Source organism: Bufo gargarizans, chromosome 11 (genome assembly GCF_014858855.1).
Source record: "Bufo gargarizans isolate SCDJY-AF-19 chromosome 11, ASM1485885v1, whole genome shotgun sequence".
NCBI classification, from domain to species: Eukaryota; Metazoa; Chordata; class Amphibia; order Anura; family Bufonidae; genus Bufo; species Bufo gargarizans.
Window position 1 is genome coordinate 95,318,343 of NC_058090.1, and position 22,230 is coordinate 95,340,572.

At 43.2% G+C, this 22,230-nt stretch overlaps 1 protein-coding gene across 1 annotated transcript; it reads left to right on the forward strand.

Annotated features, from left to right (window-relative positions):
• The first annotated feature begins 16,620 nt into the window (after nucleotides 1-16,620).
• Nucleotides 16,621-17,855, forward strand: LOC122921434 (olfactory receptor 2G3-like). The gene is made up of 3 exons (XM_044271412.1): nucleotides 16,621-16,628; nucleotides 16,898-17,361; nucleotides 17,647-17,855. The coding sequence occupies exons 1-3, from the start codon at nucleotides 16,621-16,623 to the stop codon at nucleotides 17,853-17,855; spliced, it is 681 nt and encodes a 226-aa protein (XP_044127347.1).
• Nucleotides 17,856-22,230: the final 4,375 nt, after the last annotated feature.

Genomic DNA, 22,230 nt, shown 5'->3' on the forward strand with positions numbered 1-22,230 from the left:
CCAAGTCCAGGCGTCCTGGGAGCACAAGAAGTGTGACCGTGCATGGTGGATGAAAATAGCTTATGATCTAACCTGTCAGATGAATGTTGTAAATAACAAAAAATAAAAACAGTGCCAAAACCTTGTTACCTTGCCTCATAAAAAGTGTAATATAGAGCAACCAAAAATAATCTGTACCCTAAAATAGTACCAACAAAACTGACACCTTATCCCGTAGTTTCCAAAATAGGGTCACTTTTTTGTAGTTTCTACTCTAGGGGTGCATCAGGGGGTCTTCAAATGTGACATGTGACAAGTTAAAATTATCCCAGTGAAATCTGCCCTCCAAAAACCATATGGCGTTCCTTTCCTTCTGCGCCCTGCCGTGTAGCCATACAGCAGTTTACGACCACATATGGGGTGTTTCTGTAAACTACAGAATCAGAGTAATAAATATTGAGTTTAGTTTGGCTATTAATCCTTGCTTTGTTAGCGGAAAAAAATGATTAAAATGGAAAATCTGCCCAAAAAGTGAAATTCTGAAATATCATATCCATTTTCAATTAATTCTTGTGGAACACTTAAAGGGTTAACAAAGTTTGCAAAATCAGTTTTGAATACCTTGAGGGGTGTAGTTTCTAAAATGGTCACTTTTCTGGAGTTTCTACTATAGGGGTGCATCGAGGGGGCTTCAAATGGGACATGGTGTCAAAAAAACAGTCCATCAAAATCTGCCTTCCAAAAACCATATGGCGTTCCTTTCCTTCTGCGCCCTGCCGTGTGCCCGTACAGCAGTATACGACCACGTATGGGATGTTTCTGTAAACTACAAAGTCAGGGCAATAAATATTGAGTTTTGTTTGGCTGTTAACCTTTGCTTTGTCAGCGGAAAAAAAAAATGATTAAAATGGAAAATCTGCCAAAAAATCTCAATTTTCCATGAATTCTTGTGGAACGACGTTTGTAAAATTAGTTTTGAATACCTTCATTTTTGGATGGTTTATATTATGTAAGCCCCACAAAGTGACTCCAAACCTGAACTGGTCCTTAAAAAGTGGGTTTTGGAAATTTTCTAAAAAAATGTCAAGATTTGCTTCTAAACTTATTAGTCTTCTAACGTCCCCAACAAATAAAATGGCTTTCACAAAATGATCCAAACATGAAGTAGACATATGTGAAATGTAAAGTCATAACTATTGTATGAGATATCACTATCTGTTTTAAAAGCAGAGAAATTGAAATTTGGAAAGTTGCAAATTTTTATATTTTTTTGTAAATTTGGTATTTTTTTGATTTGATTCAAATTTACCACTGTCATGAAGTACAATATGTGACGAGAAAACAATCTCAGAATGACCTGGATAAGTAAAATCGTTTTAAATTGGGTTGAGCGAACCCCGAACTTTAGGATTTTTGGAACCCAGACCTGAACCCAAACTTTTTAGTAAAAGTTTGGGTTCAAGTTCAGTGTTCAGTGATTTAATAGTGCTTTTTGAAAGGCTGCAGGGCAGCCAATCAACAAGCATTTAACTAGTGTGCCCTTAGAAGCCATCACAGCCATGCCTACTAATGGCATGGCTGTGATTGGCCAGTGCAGCATGTGACCCAGGCTCTATATAAGCTGCAATCACGTAGTGCTGCACGTCACTCTGCTCTTACTAGTGTAGGGATAGGATGTTGCTGCTGTGAGGGAGAGAATAGGAAAGAAATAATCTATCTGATATCCCAACTTGTTATTAACTCTGCGATCTACTGCGATTTTGTTTTGTGGGTGCAGTGCAACATTTTTGTACCCTGCCCTGAGCCCAGTGACATAAAAAATACGTTTTATCCGTCTGTTAGGCTACTTTCACACTTGCGGCAGAGTGTTCCGGCAAAACGTATGCCACTGATGGCATTTGTAAGACTGATCAGGATCCTGATTAGTCTGAAAAATGCCTGATCAGTCAGAAAAATGCATTGAAATGCCGGATCCGTCTTTCCGGTGTCATCTAGAAAAACGGATCCGGCATTTATTTTTTTCACCTTTTTTTCGGTCTTCGCATGCGCAGACTGGAAGAATGGGTCTGGTATTCCGGTAATTTGAATGCCGGATCTGGCACTAATACATTCCTATGGAAAAAAATGCTGGATCCGGCATTCAGGCAAGTCTTCAGTTTTTTTGGCCGGAGAGAAACCGTAGCATGCTGCGGTTTTATCTTTCTCCTGATCAGTCAAAAAGACTGAACTGAAGACATCCTGATGCATCCTGAACGGATCGCTGTGCTCTCAGAATGCATGGGGATAAAACTGATCAGTTCTTTTCTGGTATAGAGCCCCTAGGATGGAACTCTATGCCGGAAAAGAAAAACACAAGTGTGAAATCCACTTGTTTAATTGTGGTTGAAAAGTACCTTTGCGGCCTTTGCTGCATTTGTGACAGTCTAAGGCCTCATGCACACGACAGTATTTTTTCACGGTCCGCAAAACGGGGTTCCGTTGTTCCGTGATCCGTTTCCATTTTTGTTTCCGTGTGTCTTCCTTGATTTTTGGAGGATCACCAGAAATGAAGGAAAGTGAAAAAAAAAGTCAAGTTTGCCTTGCAAATGATAGGAAAAAAATGGACGCGGATGACAATCTTGTGTGCTCTACGTGTTTTTTCACAGACCCATTGACTTGAATGGGTCTGCGAACCGTTGTCCGTGAAAAAAATAGGACAGGTCCTATTTTTTGGACGGACTGGAAACACGGATCACGGACGCGGATGCCAAACGGTGCATTATCCGAGTTTTCAACTGACCCATTGAAAGTCAATGGGTCCACAGAAAATCACGGAAAGCGGAACAACAGACACGGAATACAACAACGGTCGTGTGCATGAGGCCTAATACAAGCTTTAAATACTGCTATTATATTCTGGTTTTAAAAAAAATACATTTTGTGCAAGATAATACATTTGCGGCCTTTGCTGCCTTTGTGACAGTCAGATACAACCAGTCAATACTGCTGTTACATTGTTGGTTGTCAAATTCACACGTCTCGGATGATGACGAAACACAGGTGCCAACTGCTGCGGCTTTCTGCAGTGTGCAGACCGACAAGGAGGGCAGGGGTGAAGAGTGGGTGGCAGCTGATGTGGAGGACAATGAGGTACTAGACCACACATGGAATCAAGGTCATGCGAGTGACGTGTGCAGTTTGGAGGAAGAGGCGTTGGTGGTCGCACAGAGGCACCAGCACAGCAAAAGAGGGAGCAGGGTGCAAAAGCGTTTGTTACATTCTTGGGTGACATTTTACCTATTTTGCCGTGAATAAACCCCTGCTCTGCATAGGTGACAGGGACCTAAATTTCACAAAATCGTCTGTTACATTCTCAGGTGACATTTTACAATTTTTGCCGTATACAAACCCCTGCATAGGTGACAGGGACTTAAATTTAAAAAATTCGTCTTTAATTGACGCGCGCCCTCTCCTTTCATTCGATCCTTCTGCTTTAATAACTTGTCCCACATTTCCGCTCGATCACTTTTTAGCCATTGACCTCCCTTGGATGTGGTATCCCTTTCTCATGCTACCTCTCCGGCGTGGAACCCTGATTCCCCGCTACCCGTGATCACCATGGTAGGCGCAGAAAAGAACATCGAAAGTTGATAGAGAAGATATCCAATTGGATCATGGATGTCACGGCGACGTGCGATCAGGCAGAAGTTATCTAGAGTCAACAAAGCGGCAGCAGGGCCTCTCTTGGCTAATGTTTCCAAATCCAAAATACCCCAGTGACATTCCCTGTCGTTTTTTATTACTCATTCCAATAACAGGGCATCTTAAGAGTCCTGTATTGTTATTTGTGGTCGGGCACTCACAAAAGAAGGACTCCTACCTGCTGGCTAGCTAAAGCGGTTAGTTATGCCGAAACCACAACGTTGAAGGATAGCTGAAGGAGGCCATCCCCTGGGTGTGAAGCTGAGATTGAGGGTGGGTAGGGTGGGAGAGTTTGACACGTCGTTCATTGAAGGAGGGGCAGAGGTGCCATGATATAGGCAACCGTGCCCCTCCCACAAATACAGGCCAATGAACCGGCCTTAACACTTGTGGTCGGGCACTCACGAAAGAAGGACTCCTACCTGCTGGCTAGCTAAAGCGGTTAGAGTTATGCCGAAACCACGACGTTGAAGGGATAGCTGAAGGAGGCCAAAAAGAACAACAATTCCTATCATATCGGAAGGCTACAAACATTTATTCATAACACCAAATTCTGACAAGCAAGATTCATTTCAGTATACGGACAAGGAATGTAGCGGCTGAAACAGGACGAACGCCAATGACCTAGTCTTTTGATAATATGTGCTGGAACCCGATTCCTTGAAGCGGCCGATGCCGCCCCTATGCGAAAGGAATGCCCGGATATTGAGGACGGGTCTACTGCCAGATTAGTCAGTAAAACACGAATGTGAGTTATGAATTGGGGACAGGTAAGGTGAGTATTATTGAATGGTAGCAAAGGACTGTCGGGCGGCTTGTTTGGCAGAGAGGACAGAAGCTGTTGCAGCACGCGCACGGGGCACCAATGATGAGAGGTCGGGAAGAAAAACACCTGGGTCAGGGGGCCTACCTGAGAGATCTTGGTGGTGAGTAGCGAGAGTATGAAACCATCTCTGGAAACCGAGAGCTGACCGAGAGTGACGTATCTGCTACTGTTAGCCGGGGAAGTAAACTCGTCCGGTCTCAAAAACCCATAAAAGGCCAGGTACATGGCAGCTTTTATTATCAAACTATGCAGGGCACCGAATTCGGAAAGGTCGCGGAAAAGCTGGCCAGTGACGGGTAGCCGGCGAGTGCGTGACTCGTAGTCGCTTTTCTCGAGACCCTTCAGAGTAGCTTTAATGGCATGGATTGAAAATAATGAACCTGGCTGGGTGAAACTCATGGCTCTAAAATGTTGCACCCCTGCGAGGTAGTACTTGACCGTGGTGTGGGATAGTTTCAGATTGGTGTGACAGTAACCTATGAACGCCAGGATGTACGGAACGAACTCGGTGTCACCTTGCGGACAAGAGTCTTGAAATCTCTGGAAGGCTCTCCAACCTGTCTGGTAGGCTCTAGCTGTATTGGGCGAGAGGGACTTGACTAACAGTGACCGAGCGGTGGCGAGATGAGATTCTATGGAAGGATTAGAGCAGCGTATGGAGGGACTGGGCTCCCGATGGCGTCTGCTTCTGGACAGATCTGTGAAAAGAGGGTAAAATTAAAATGAGATAATGCGTCGGCTGCTGCGTTGTGGTTCCCGGCTATATGTGAAGATACGTAACAAAACTGGTGTTGTAATGACAGAAGGACCAGGCGCCTAAGAAATAACATGACATATGGAGACTTAGAAGAACCACTATTGAGAATCTCGATGACGGCTGCATTATCGGACACAAAGGACACAGTCTGACCTGACCAACTTTGACCCCAGGTATAGGATGCTGCCACTAAGGGGTAGAGTTCTAAAACGGCTGAGGTACGGAAAAACCCAGGAATGGAACTAACTTCGATTGGCCATCTGTCTGCTAACCAATGGTTGCCAAAAATAGCTGCAAAACCTGTATTGGCTGCGGCGTCGGACAAAATTACGGGGGAGTTGTTAGATATTGTGGGAACCAAGAGCGAGATGCCATTCCATTGCGTGTGAAAGTAAACGAGATACAAATGCCCTACCTTGCGGAATTATGCGCATCGCAAAGTTCAGCATACCTAACAGGGACTGTAGCTGAACTTTTTTTATCACTCTAGTAGATGTGAAATTATGAACGACTTCCCTGATTCTCTGTAATTTGTCCCTTGGCAACCATGTTCTGGGTGTCCAATACTATACCCAGGAATGTGATGACTGCGGTGGGACCTTCCACTTTCTTGGGAGAGACAGGAACCCTCAATTGTCTGAAACACTCCAGTAGCAAATGAAGGTCTTTGGGGGGAGCGTCAGGACGCTCAATAACTAAAAAAAATCATCCAGGTAGTGAATAACATTGCTACAGTGGAATTCATGGACTAAAATCCAGTGGAGAGCCTTGGCTAATTGGTCAAATAACCACGGGCTACTCTTAGACCCTAATGTGAGATTGGAAGCAAAATAATAAAGGCCCCTCCATTTGATGCCATACCATTGCCAGAGGGACGGTTTGATAGGTAGCAATTTGAAGGCGTCTGCAATATCAGCTTTAGAAAGGATGGTGCTGGGACCTAACTGTAAGATAAGAGCGATGGCTTGATCTATGGTGGCATATCTTATGCTAACCTCTTCTGACGGAATGAGAGAGTTGATGCTAGGTATGGGGGTACCATGCGGGGCGGACAGGTCGATAATCAACCTCTCTTTGTTACTGAATTTGCCAAACACGACTCCTATCGGGCTGATTCTCCACCTTTCAAAGGGTGATGATAAAAAAGGGCCTATCAGGAAACCTTTGACTAATTCCGCTGCGATTAACCTATCGGAGACATCGGGGTGTTGGTCAGCGGACTGTAGGTTCCTGCATTCGTGTGTGGAATCTGGAAGGGCCACCATCCCAGTGTGGAAACCGAACGTGAATCCTGTACTAAGGAACTCCACGAAGCCTGGGTCAGGGTACCTGCGTAGGAACTGCTGCAACCGAACTATATTAACAACACACATGTAATTATTATCTGCATTTAATGAACAGACTACTTTAGGGTGGGCTCTGAAGCAGTTAGTACATATGTGTAGCAAGCGGCACTGACTGAAGTTACAGGATGCATAGTTGAAATTATTACAAATCTGTGACCTGCCGAGTAGTTTGATGGGTCTACCCAGCTTGTCAACTAAACCAGAGGATTTGTGTGACTCGGACGGGCCGGGAACAGGACCTGTAGAACTAGACCCCTCACTCGGAGCAGCCTTGTGACACCACACCGTAGAATGGTCAATTGATTGGCACAGGGAGCATGATGGTGCCTTAAGCCCGGCGAAATGCCTACAAAAACTCTCTGTATCAATATTGGCTCAGTTTGTAAGAAACTGGAACTGACTTAAGGTGGCGGCTGCCTTGGCCGAGAAAGAACAATGGTAGTCGTAGAAGGAACTACCACCATACTTGTACCCCAACTCCGTTATCCTGAACAAGTCCAAATCAAGTTCTTCCCTTCTCTCGGGACGAACTGAACAGATTACGTCTCTGTACAAACTAAATGCGAGCACAAACTCAGGTACCGTGAGCTTGCGGTTCAGCCTGTGGTCCCGGCCTTTCAGGATCACTGACACATCCCCACAAGCAATTACCCTACTATCAGAAAGATCCCGGGTAGCGACCAGTAAGGATGCTAGATTGACATCCCTACCTTCCAGGATGTCCTTCTTTAGATTGGCAGGAACAAAATGTGCCGGCATAATACTGGGCGCTGTCACAGGGACACCTGCCCCTGTCGCCGTAGATGTGGATGGAACAGCAGCACCGATGGTATGCGGAGCAGTGGCAAAACAACGAGACTCAACCGCTTGCAACCTGGTTTGCACATCCGTGACAGACGAAGTCAAGTTATTCAACAACAGATGGATTTGTGTCAGAGAGTTCTGAACAGTGACCACAGAGACTTCTTCCTGCTGCTGAGGGCCTGAGTTAACGACCAATAACCGGTATAACTCAGCCTTCCTAGCAGAAGCGGGATACGAAATACCCCGTCTGGACAACTCCGTCATCAGCCTAGGGACGGTCCAAGTGCGAAGAGACGACACACTGCCCCCTTCTGACATCCTGGCGGGGTTCTCGTAGACCGAAGCCTCCAGTATATCTGAAGCACGTGACATACCCTGTGGATACAGTATGCATAAATCAACACCTGACTGTCAACCGACACCGGAACGATGTGACGTGGCTGTGAGTAGGCCGAGACCCATGCAACTGTAAAGAAAACGAGTGAAAAAGGACAAGAGGACCTGAGCCAAGGAGAAGCGATAGCTGAACCTAGAACACCCCGGTGAATGGTGAGTCTGACCGTGGCACAATACGGAGACCCTCTAACTAGCACCGAACAAGTATATCGCCCCCTCCCTAAAACTCCATCAATCAAGCATGAGTTATATTCTTTGTAATTATTCCCTCTTTTTTTTTTTTTTTTCCTTTCTTTCAATTTTTATTTTAATTTTATATATATATATATTTTTTTTTGGTGGTCATAACTCTGGTGGCCACTAGATGGAGCCAACACAGAGCACAGAGCCATGGACTGCACTGCGGGCAGTCACCGCCGGAGGGAGCCTGCCCATCCAACGCTGCTCCATGGACTGCATTGACTCCAGCAGCCACCAGGGGGAGCCCACACAGTAACCGGCCGCCTGCAGCACGGGCAGACTGCGGAGGAGACCGCAAGCAGGACGCTGGGGTGAGTGCGCCGCGACATGACATGGGCCAGTACGGCATGGGGGGCATGAGTGGGGAAGAACCAATCTGCTGCCGCGGACCCTGCCTAACTAGTGGCACAGCGGCCCGTGCCAGATGTTAAGGGGGGAGAGAAATTTGAATCGGGATCGCTCTGATCCCTGCACCCTACGATTCATGCCACGTGGGAGCCGGAGCTGCCTGGCAGACGCTCCGGTGCAGTGTGGCTCCCTCTTACCTAGGGAGCCGGCACTGCCGGCCGGACTTGTGAACCGAGACTGCAATGTGGCAGTCACTTACCTGATCTAGTAGCTTGCTTTGCGCAGAAAACGAACTTCTAGGACCAGACGCAATCTTCACACACGGAACGAGGCCAGCGTTTGACACGTTGTTCATTGAAGGCGGGGCAGAGGTGCCATGATATAGGCAACCGTGCCCCCCCCACAAATACAGGCCAATGAATCGGCCTTAACACTTATCGTCACTACCTCCCCGAGTCGGGAGTGGATAATTGCCATGCGCCTTCTTCTTTACTTGGATGCTTCTGCTTCAATAACTTCTCCTACATTTCCGCTCGATCACATTGCAGCCATTGACCTGCCTTGGATGTAGTATCCCTTTCTCATGCTCCCTCTCCGGTGTGGAACCCTGATTCCCCGCTACCCATGATCACCATGGTAGGCGCAGAAAAGAACATCGAAAGTTGATAGAGAAGATATCCAATTGGATCGTGGACATCACAGGGATGTGCAACATGGTGGAGCAGTATGTGTGCACACGCCTACACGTACTGACTGATGGGTCCGCCCCCTTCAACTTCTGGGTCTCCAAATTGGGCACATGGCCTGAGCTTGCCCTTTACGCCTTGGAGGTCCTAGCCTGCCCTGCAGCCAGTGTATTGTCTGAACGTTTGTTTAGCACGGCAGGAGGGGGTTATCAAAGAGAAGCGCAGCCGCCTGTCCACAGCCAATGTGGACAAGCTCACATTCATTAAAATGAACCAGGCATGGATCCCTCAGGACTTGTCCGTACCTTGTGCAGAATAGACATGTATACCAGCCTCACCCAGCCATTGTTATACTCCAGCACACTTTCTCTTTGTTTTATTTTTTTTATATTTCCCAATGTTTTGGGGTCTACCCAAATTTTAACCAAAAAAATAAAATAAAATAAAAAACAAAACCAAAAACCAGTGTTGGCTACCTCCTCCACTGCCGCTTCCACCTACACCGCCACATCCACCGCCTCCTCAACCTCCTACTCCATATGGACCTTCTCCTCCTAGATCAAGATTATTATTTTTTATTTTTACGTATTTTATGTTATTTTAAGTCATTTCCCTATCCACATTTGTTTGCAGAGCACTTGCCATGCTCTTAACCACATTTTGCTGCCATTTGCAGCCCTCTAGCCCTTTCCATGAATTTTTAGAGCGATTTTAGTGCTCCAAAGTTCAGGTCCCCATTGACTTCAATGGGGTTTGGGTTCGGGGTCAAGTTCAGGTACCGAACTCAAACTTTTTTGTGAAGTTCGGCTGAACCCGAACATCCAGGTGTCCGCTCAACTCTACTCTTGACTTTGATTTCCGGTGTTTATATCATCTCCACCTTTTTAAAAATCCATTCCTGACAAAAAAGACATACTGTTCTTTCTACCTGCGCCTATCTTCAGTCTCGATCGTGGAGGCGTACAAGACTATATCTGTTATCTATGCATTCGTCACTCCAATGTTGAACCCCATCATCTACAGCAGGCTCTCCAGCTGTTGCAAAACTACAATTTCCATCATGCCCGGACATTCTACAGCTATCATCCTACAGCAGGGCATGGAAGGAGTTGTAGTTTTACAACAGCTGGAGAGCCGAAGGTTGGCCATGCCTGATCTACAGCATCAGACATAAGGATATTAAGAAGTGTAAAACTTCTGACATAAGGTTGATCAAACTAAAATAAAGCAATTAAGTATTATGAAAACCATGCCTAATCTATGGTAGGCTACAGGTCATCTTGTGAATGTGACCTCATTGCCCTACTTTATTTGCAGTATAAATCATTTGGACTTTCTTTATACTCTTCAGACTGTAAGACACACCAGATTAAAAGATACATCCAGATTTAGACATGTTTTATGCCTATTAAACTTTTCTTGGTTGTCTAACTTAGTGAAGTGGTTATTGTTGTCACTAGTTATGGTGGTCTTCAGTAGAAGAAGAGGAATAATACAAGCTTAACTCCCATGTGGCCAAGTTGCTGGTTGTGTAGTTGCTGTCGTACCACTTAGTAGAGTTTACAGCCTTTAGGAAACTGCTGGCAACATTGCTGGCATATACCTCTCCGACATAATTTCTCCAAAAAAGCCATCCCTGCCTTAGAACATGGGCTGTCCTTGCAATTCTTGCCGTGCAGAAGGGTGCACCCCTTCATGGACACCTGGAGCAGCTGTTATCAGAGACAGTACATGTCTTTTATGGCCCACTGGGGTTTTCATAGTGAGGCAGCACACCACACCAACCATTTATCCACCTCCTCCACCTCTTCTTCCACAGACATCCTCCCGTCCTCAAAACAACTGCAGGGAAGAGAATCACTCCCAATTGCCCTTCTTCTTATCACGTGTGTAAAGTGTTGCCATACTTGTTAGAGCTGTTTGGCCTGGGCAACAGTAGCAACCCAGCCGATCACTTGCTACACTGCATCAAGCAGAAAATATCCCACTGGCTGTCTCCCCGCCAACTCCAACTGGGCTAAGTGGTCAGCGACAGTGGCCGCAACATTGTGGCCATGTTGAATTTGGGAGAAATAACACCTGGCTTGCGGAAGGTCCTGGCAATGTCCAGGACATTGTCCTTGCATTTCAGTCATTTTTAAGTGGCAAGCAATGCTTTCACAGACTTTCAGTGACAGAATAATCTGCAAAGTCCAAACTCCCTGGAATTAATTTTGCTCATGTTAGAGTCCCTGTACAAGCAGCGTAAAGCCATAAATGATTTCATCCTGCACCAGACCACATCAAAAGGGAACATGTGTTGTTTCAAGATAAGGCATTGGGAGCTCATCAGAGACGCCTGTTGTGTGCTGAAGCCATTGAAAAAAGTAGGGGCAACTGCGGCTTAAACAATATCATCCCCCTCATTTTAGAACAGTCTATAATGCTCAATCAGCAGTGGGCAGCTGTGTAAGAAGAACAGCATACGCATTTTGCTGTCCTCCCTGTAGCTTTTGGGGACCCACAAGAAGAAAACCCTAAGGAGTAGTAGGAGGAGGCTGAGGATGATTACCACTGGAGGAGGAGGGGGACGAGGAGGAGTTAATGATGGAGTTGCAGGAGAATAATGATGATCATAACACCAGCCACCACACACTATCATCTCAATGGGGGGGCAGAGTTAAAAAAATAACTGGGTACACTATCTCTGTTCTCTCCCAGCCTTCAGTGTCATCTCAGAGAGGGTTTTCAGCACAGCAGTGGGTGTTGTGATACCCAAATGGACCAAGTTGTCCTGTACCAGTGTCCAAAACATAATTTTTGGTCAAAATGAAGGAGGCATGGATCACTTAAGTTTTTTACACTTCTCTGGCTGAGGTGGATGAATAGATCGTGCCCCATCATGCCACTGTGCTGTCAGCTTGCCTTCCTACCTTCACATTCTGTACCACATGGCTTCTGCTGCCGCCATCCTGCCTCTGTGCTTTCTACCTGCCTACCTTCATGTTTCCTACAATATAACAGCTGGTACTGCCACTGGCACAGCTTCTATTCCCCTACTACCACTATCATTACCACGACACAGTCTCCACTTCTACTGCCTTGTCTGTTCCATACTGTGCTGCTACTGCTGCGATAGTATTGGAGCCACAAGTCACGATTACCCAACCCTTTCCACATCCACACTGTACTGCTGCAGATTCCAATTCAAAGAGAGAAGTTTTAAATAGCAGAAACCCGGTGGCTATGGCGCCCGCTGCACTTGCGAGCGGGCGCCATGTTTAAAGACCGGACTTGTACATGTATGGCGGAGGTCCTCAAGGAGTTAAGACAACCCCTTATAGTCTATGAAGATGTCATGTCATGGATGTCAGAGAGAGGTACCCTGCTATATACAGTATGTCATAATGTAGAGGAAAGTATCAGCCGATACAGACTATCCATGAATGATTTGGAAGTCATGTGATACTATATGAAGAGTATAGCGGTTATATTCCTGATAAATTCATTTCATGTGACTGTGTCCGCTGAGGCGACCTCACCAGCAACAGCATGCAACTCTAGTTTTTACAGTTTAAAATGGATCAGGGAGATGTGAGGAGCGGTATACCTATGTAACTGAAAATTGGTGTAATAGCTTATGTAATGGAGGCAGAACCCGAATAATTCAATGAGCCGATTTGATATTATGAAGATGATCCGGAAAATCTGAAAAGAAGAGAACATAAGTCTAAAGAGAAAATCCGATGGAAAACTCTGGATACTTCATATTGTGTTAAATTCTATTATTATAGTGTTGATCACGAATATTCGAATTTCGAATTTTTATCGCGAATATAGGTACTTCGAAAATTAGCAAATATTTCAAATATAGTGATATATATTCGTAATTTCGAATATTCGATTTTTAAAAAAAAATTTATAATTTTTTTTTTTTATCAGGTACACATGATCCCTCCCTGCTTCTAGCTTGTGGGCCAATAAGAAGGCTGCAGTATATTTGACTTTAGGAGTAGTGTTGTTTGCGAATTTTCGTAATGCTAATTTTTGTAATGCGAATGTTTTTTTGCGAATTTTTCAACTTACAATTATTAGACAAAGAAGATTATAGCACTATATTAGCTAAATTGCTCTATATTCGGTTTTTTTCAAATATTCGCTATATTGCTATAACTTCGTTTTTTCGAATATTCGAAAACAAGAATATATAGCAATATAGCGAATATTCGAAAAAAAAACTAATATAGAGCAATTTAGCTAATATAGTGCTATAATCTTTGTCTAATAGTTGTAATTTTTTTCTCATCTGAAGTTCAGATTGGAAAAAAATTACAACTATTAAAAAAAAAGATTATAGAACTATATTAGCTAAATTGCTCTATATTCGCTATATTGCTATATATTCTTGTTTTAGGATATTACGAATATTCGAAAAAACTATGTTATAGTAATATAGCGAATATTCGAAAAAAAACTAATATAGAGCAATTTAGCTAATATAGTTCTATAATCTTTTTTTTTAATAGTTGTAATTTTTTTCCAATCTGAACTTCAGATGAGAAAAAAATTACAACAATTAGACAAAGATTATAGCACTATATTAGCTAAATTGCTCTATATTCGTTTTTTTCGAATATTCGCTATATTGCTATATATTCTTGTTTTAGAATATTACGAATATTCGAAAAAACTAAGTTATAGCAATATATCGAATATTCGAAAAAAATATAAATCTAGAGCAATTTAGCATATATAGTGCTATAATATTCTTTGTCTAAAAGTTGAAAAATTCTCAATAAAAATTTGCATTACGAAAATTGGCATATTACACGATCATTACCTTGCCGATTTTTCGAGTCAAAAAAATCGTAGAATATAACATATATTCGAATTTGCGAATATTCGACGAATATTCTACAAAATATTCGTGAAATATCGCGATTTCGAATATGACCCCTGCTGCTCATAACTAATTATAGTCCGTTCTGTTCTCCTCCTGAGGTAAATGAGAAGAAGATTCCAGTCACTCAGGACATATCCATAGTGACACAACTACTAGGGGACGTCTGTTAGGAGCACGGCAGGACACATAATGGTGTCCTATGTCTGTAGAGAACATGAAGGTACATACTTGGCCAATCTGGTCTTCTTCACAGATGGCAGTTTTTATGTAACTCTCCACCACTGGGAGTTGTAGTACATAGGAAAGTAACATATTTATAGCGGAAGTCATTACTAATCATTATATAATGATACTCCAATCCTCTGCCTATCAGTTTATCACTTCTAATATGGGCCATGCCCTCCCATGTGCCAACTCCTGCTCCTTATACTAGTCTTCTGCTATAATGCCCTAGGGTTCATGGGGGCTGGAGAACAAGGGCACAAGATATCTGAGGTTAACCCTCTGCCGGCTGCTCTTGAAGATGGGATACAGGGGCTATAGTTGTTTTGAGCTGAAGGAATGCCCCGAGCACAACTGCCGATGTGGTCAAAGCCTGGTGGATACAAGGGAACAGTTTTTCCTAGAATTAGACATGGAGATCATATATTAACTTTGTCTACATGATAAATGCCATTTTCTGAAGCGAGATAACCCATTTAACTCAGAATTCCCTAAAAATAATAACTTTTTAATAAGATAAAATGGAAGCAAAATGAGCTCCACAAATAAGAAATGACAGATGCACTCAAATAATAAGCAATATCCCGATTACAGGAAGTAGAAATTTGAATATTTTTGAACATATCACAAGTTTAGGTGGTATAAACCTTTAATGTACATTAAATGGTAATAATCCCCTTGGGAAACCGTTCGTTATCACATAGCTGCTAAGTCGATTACTTGAAGTCATTACACAGGGGAACTCATTTACCTCAGGGACCAAGGACCTACTAATATATTGTGTAGGTTGTCATTATTGTACAGGTTTATGACATTTTCAGACACAGAGCAAGCAAGGCTGCAATGAGAGGTGATAATAGCTGAAACAGTAGAGAACATATTCTTTAATTTAAGAAAAATCAGTTTTAGAAAAATGTGTTTTTGATTTACTTTACAATTTATACCGAAAATATTTTCATCAAATACTTGATATAATATTTTATAATAGGCATTGTATAAATCAGATCTATAATGCAACATTTCTCTTACATGTGCAATGATTATTTTCATTATTATAATTTTTAAAATCAATTTTATGTAATTTGTGTATTTTAATTTCTTTTTTTACTTTAGACTTTTTTCATATAATTTTTTTATATAATCTAATTTTATAACTATTTAATGTGCAACAATTGGTGAGTAATGTTTTTACTAAATTCTAAAAAAGATCCAAATCCAGAAAAAACAACACAAAAGTATAAATGGATCTGCCATAACATTAAAAGCACTGACAGATGAAGTGGTACCTGTTAAGGGATAGATTTTATTAGGCAGCAAGTGAACAGTCAATTTTTGAAGTGATAAGTTGAGATGTCTAGTTGACTAGATGAGTCAAAACATCCCTAAAACGAAAGATCTTGTGGGGAGTCCCCAGCATAAACATGGTTAATGCCTATCAAATAGTGGTCCAAGGAAGAGCAACAGGTGAACAGGCAACAGGCTCATAGCCACCAAGACTTCTAGATGCCCATGAAAGCTAACACTCTTATCCTATCCCACAGAACAGCCACTAGACACAAGTCGGTCAGAACGGCTGTGCTGACCTTTGTCCACCACCAGACACATCAGCCTGAGAACTGAATCATAGAGAAATGGAAGTAGGTAGACTGGTTTGACGAATCACGTGGATGACCAGGTTCTGGTATGTCACTCACTTGGGGGAAAAGATGATACCAGAATGCAATATGGCAAGAATGCAAGCTGGTGGAGGCCATGTGGTGTTCTGCTGGGAAACTTTGGTTCCTGGCATTTATATGCATTTTCCTTTGACATATACCACCTACCGTGCCCAAATATTGTTGAATATGAAGTACAACCTTCCATGGCAACAGTACGCCCCAATGGCAGTAGTCTGTTTTAGAAGATTAATGTGCTCGCTATACCGAAAAAAAATGTTCAGAAATGGTTTGAGGAACATTACACAGAGTTTAAGGTGTTGACTTGGCCTCCAAATATTCCAGATCTCATCCCGAGCAGCTGTGGTGGGATATGCTAAAGAACAAATCTGATCCATGAAGTTTCTACCTCTTACAGGACATAAAAATCTGCTATTAACATCTTGAAACAAAATACCATAGGAAACCTTCACAGACCTTGTGATGTCCATGAGCAGTGTCCTCACTGCACAGCATTGAAAGTGTTAATGTCACTGCATTACATGTATTAGTTGGTACGAACCTGACCTCCTCATAACTCGAGCTTCAGGGACCCTGTCTTGCACCTCAAACAAACCTTCAACATCAAGGCACCTCAACTGTCTCATCAGGCAGGAGGAACCCAGAACCGGATTGTGCCTCCAACCGAAGAAAGGTGTGCCCTTCCACATCATTGCATGAGGGAGCATCAGAAGTGTGACAACTACTACTACTCCCGTCCAGCCACACTCTCAAACGCACCCCTGCGACACGCTGATCATGCCTCAGTAAGTCCGAGCTGTTTTGGAGGGATGAGGAGGAACTACACAATATTAGACAGCTGGTTTTGATGTTATGACTTATCAGGGCAAAATCATACATATAACTGATGGTAAAAGTGGATGGAATAACATCTCCAATATATGGAAAATTCATTATAAATGTGTGAGAATGGAATTCCCCAATGTTTTACAGTCTAAAGTAATTAAAGGCAATACAATATAGAACTAGAGTTAACATGCAAAATATCTCACTGTTCATTATCTTCTTTTACCAGGCACAAGCTAAAATTTATGGAGCATTCAAATCAATCAACTCCAGCCCGCTTCATTCTTCTTGGTTTATCAAATGTCCCACCCCTCCAATTTATCTGTTTCTTTGCGTTTTTTCTGATTTATACAATCACAATATTAGGAAACATTCTACTTATCACTGTGGTCGTGATGACCCCTTCTTTACACACTCCAATGTACTTCTTTCTCAGTAACCTTTCTGTCATTGACATTACCTTCTCCTGTACAATAGTCCCAAAAATCCTGGTGAACACCCTGTCCACAGACAAAAGCATCTCCTTTGTTGAATGTGCCATTCAGATGTATATCCATTTGGTCCTAGGAGCAACAGAGAGCATTTTACTTGCTGCCATGGCTTACGACAGATTTGTGGCCATCTGTAGGCCATTACATTATACGACCATCATGAATTATAGGTTTTGCGCTTGCCTAGTTGCCATATCATGGGGTGTTGGCTTCATGAACTCATTAATACTTGTCCTCCCCACCTTGAAGCTTCCCTTTTGTAGATCCAATCATATCAACCATTTCTTCTGTGAGATACCTCCTCTTCTCCAAATAGCCTGCATGGACATACGGCTCAACGAGGCCTTATTATACATCTCAGCAGGAACCATTGTGATGTGCCTATTCTTTTTTATCCTAATTTCGTATATCCACATCATAAACACTATCTTGAAAATTCATTCACTGACCGAAAGTTATAAGGTGTTCTCCACATGCGCCTCCCATCTCACTGTTGTAATCCTCTACTATGGGACCATTATGTTCATATATCTGCGACCCTACTCTACCTACTTTAAAAATGCAGATAAGATTGTTTCTCTTCTCTACACTACAGTGACCCCGATGTTGAATCCCTTCATCTACAGTATGAGGAACAAGGACTTCAAAGGCTCCATAAACAATCTGAATAAACAGCTCACTTTACAAAGCCTTTAAGGTCTTAATCATCATAACATATCATATTTCATGTCTTGAGAAGAATTAAATGGTGGCAGAGTACGTCTTAAGGTGTACTGAACATTTTAAGTTCCTTTGCATAAATAAATGGTACATACACTTTATTTAAATACATTAAACTTTCTTGTGAATATTATTAAGAAAAGTGGTATATTTCGAATAATCCAATAGCCAGAGGCAGACTGGGAACTTAAAGTGGCCCGGGAAAAAAACCTAAAAGTGACTTCAATGTTGGAGATTGGTCTAAATTGACAGATGATGGGGCAACACAAGTAGATGGGGCCAATATAGGTTTGTAGGGTCAGTAATAGATAAGATAAGATGCCTTTATTGTCACTGTACAATGCAATGTAATACAATGTACAATACAATGAAATGTACAATAGTGCCGCACAGAATACCACCCTAAAGAACCAAATACCACAGTACAGCACATATTTGGGGAGACCGCAAAACATTGGGAAATAGAAAAGAGAACGCAAAGAGAAAGTGCGCTGGAGTATAACAATGGCTGGGTGCGACCGGTATGCTTCTCTACTCAGCACAAAGGTACGGACAAGTCCTGTTGGAGCCATGCATGGTTCGTTTTAATGAACGTGAGCTTGTCCACGTTGGCTGTGGACAGGCGGCTGCGCTTGTCTGTGATGACGCCCCCTGCCGTGCTAAACACACGTTCAGAGAGTACACTGGCTGCAGGGCAGGCCAGCACCTCCAAGGCGTAAACGGCAAGATCAGGCCATGTGCCCAATTTGGAGACCCAGAAGTTGAAGGGGGCAGACCCGCATTCAGTACGTGTAGGCGTGTGCACAAATACTGCTCCACCATGTTGGTGAAATGCTGCCTCCTGCTAAGACGTTCCATATCAGCTGGTGGTGCTGGTTGTTGTGGCGTGCTGACAAAGCTTTTCCACATTTCGGCCATGCTAACCCTGCCTTCTGAGGTGCTGGCGGTGCCCCAGCTGCGTTGGCGACCTCGTCCTCCTCCTCAGTCTTCGCCTTGTGCTTCCACTGTGCCCCCGCTGTCAGGTGGGAATGCCATCATCAGCGTGCGCTGGTAGTCGCGCATCTTCCGATCAGTAACAGACGTTTTTACTAAATTTAGTTCCCCTGTCAGCAATGCAGAGCAGGGGTTTGTATACGGCAAAAATGGGTTAATGTCGCCCAAGAATGTAACAGACGATTTTAGAAATTTAGGTCCCTGTCACCTATGCAGAGCAGGGGTTTGTATACGGCAAAAATCGTTTAATGTCACCCACCATTGGAACAGACGAATTTTAGAAATTTAGGTCCCTGTCACCTATGCAGAGCCGAGGATTGTATACGGCCAAAATGGTTCAATGTCAACCACCAATTTAATAGACAAATTGTAGAAATGTATTTCGCTGTTACCTATGCAGAGGAGGGGTTTGGATACGGCAAAAATGGGTTAATGTCACCCACCAATTTAATAGAAGAATTTAACAACTTTATTTCCCTGTCATCTATGCCGTGCAGGGGTACTTGACAGCAAAATAGTGGAATATGTCAACTCCTGAACTAACAGACGGATTAACTATATTATTGCCCATCGCACATATGCGGGTGCAGGTATACTTCACACAAAAATTGTTTTGTCGCCCACCGAACTAACAGACGGATTAAGTATTGAATTATTAATATTTATTTTACATGTTGCATTGAGCCCACAAAAAATTGCTGTAGGAAGTTCAGCCACAGATTGAACATACTCATAAATTATCTTTCTGTGTCAGAGGTGTAAAAATGGTGTATTGCGCATGTGCCCTGGCTGGACAATTGTGTACATGGCTTATGTTGGTGCAGGAACCCACCATCCAAGCCATGTGTTAATGACTGGCCTGATAACCGTGGAAATGTCACCCCACATGCAAACAGATGGATTTGCTGAATGTATTGGCCTGGCTATCACATATGCAGTGCAGGCTGCAGGGTTAGTTGAAAGACCAAACTGTGAATATGTCACCCCGCAATCCAATAGATGGATTTACTGTATTTATTTGCCTGGCTGTCACATTTTCTTTGGCCAGAAAGGTACTTTCTGGCCAAAGAAAAGTGTTTTTATTTTTCACCCACAATGAAACAGATGGATTTAACAGATTTTCTTTCACTATCACAAATGCAGCACAGGCCGCGAAGGTACTTTCTGGCCAAAAAACAGTTTTTTTTTACCCACAATGAAACAGATGGATTTAACTGATTTTCTTTCACTATCACAAATGCAGCACAGGCCGCGAAGGTACTTTCTGGCCAAAAAACAGTTTTTTTTTTACCCACAATGAAACAGATGGATTTAACTGATTTTCTTTCACTATCACAAATGCAGCGCAGGCTGCAAAGGTACTTTCTGGCCAAAAAAATGTTTTTTTTCAGCCACAATGAAACAGATAGATCTAACTGATTATATTTCACTATAAAAAATGCAGCACAGGAGTATTTTACAGAAAAAAAATGTGAATATGTCACTCCCCCGGGGCCCTGAACTCACAGACAGATTACCTATATTATTTTCCTTTCCCCTGGCACATATGCAGTGCAGGTGCACTTAAAAAATAGGTTTATGTCGCCCACTAGACTACAAGAACAGGATTTAATGATTGTCCCTGGCACATATGCAGTGCTGGTGCACTGCATTTACACAAAATGGCCGCCGACGCCCACCTAACTATCAGACGGATTCAAACTTATTTTTCTGTCACTGGGCTCAGGGCAGGGTACAAATATATTGCACCCACAAACAAATATGCTGTAGATCACAGACTTAACACCAAGTGCAGATATCAGATTCTTCTGTTCTATTCTCTCCCTCACAGCAGCAGCGTCCTATCCGAAGACTAGCAGGAGCAGAGTGACGGGCAGCGCTACGTGACTCCAGCTTATATAGAGGCTGGGTCACATGCTGCACTGGCCAATCACAGCCATGCCATTAGTAGGCATGGCTGTGATGGCTTCTAAGGGCACATGAGTTAAACGCTTGTTGATTGGCTGCCCTGCAGCCTTTCAACAAGCGCCATTAAATCACCAAACACCGAACTCAAACCCGAACTTTTACGGAAATGTTCGGGTTCGGGTCCGGGTACCAAAAACCCTAAAGTTCGGTACGAACCCGAACTTTACAGTTCGGGTTCGCTCAACCCTAGCTGTAATCTGCGAATTATCCCTGCTCATGCCAGGTCTAAAAAAAGTGGACGTGGTGTGGCCGGGGAAGGGGACGGGTTGACAGGTCAATCTTGTTCATCACTTTCTACGCCTGTTTTAGGCATAGAAAAAGGTCTAACTGTAAACCAGCAAGAAAGCTGTCCTACATTTAGACTGGCGCTGGATACGCAGAAGTTATGGAAAGGCCGGCACTTTTTCATTACTTTGGCGAATCCACTGCCAGTTATAGGCGTTATTAAGACGAGCGTCTAAAATCTAAAAAAGGCTCTATGCTGTAGGCGGGTCTAAATTGACAGAAAGTGGGGGAACACAAGTAGGCAAGGACAACACAAGTAGATTGGACCAGCAATACCATATTGCAGCGCAAAATACCATCCCAGGAGAACCCAGTATCATAATGCAGCACAAAATACTGCCTCCCGCGCTGCAGTATTTAACTGTAACACTGTCCCGAGGACAGTGATACACCTGAATTTAGGGGGCGCACCTATGGCTACTGGCCAAGTGCATAAGTACCTGATGCTCCAAGCTTTAATTACTACTGAGAACATGTAATCATTATGTATCCAGCTGGGCGCATCCGCTCATGGGGACATTTCTATGTATGGTCTATGGCCATTTTTACCCTGGTCATTAAAATCAGACTTCCAGCAATTCCACAAATTAGCTGTTCACAGAGGCTACGGTGTTCCATGAGCAGTTAGGCCTCTGTCTAGGCCTAGTTATATCACTGCACATCAGTCAAGTGAATGGGGCTGAGCTGCGATACCAAGCACAGTCGCTATACAATGTAGGGCGCTATGCTTGGTAAGCTGTGAGTAGCTCCAGTGAGTGCAGCGGATTCTTCAAACAGCTGGTCGGCAGATATGCCAGGAGTCAGACCCCCAACAGTCTGATATTGATGACCTATCCTGAATATAGGCCATCAATTTTAAATTCCTAGATAACCCCTTTAAATGTCTCCAGCCCCATAGGCTAAAAAAAACAGGTCCATTTAAGAATCTATTTGCCCACCTTTCAACCATTTCTAGGTCTCCTATATCCTTTTTAGAATATGGAGCCCAAAAACTGAATCCCATATTTAAGATGTTATCTTGCAAGGGATTTATAAAGAGGCAAAATTACAGAGGGTTCTCAGGTTCTTATCTCTCTTTTTATACAACCTAATGCTGGATTTACAT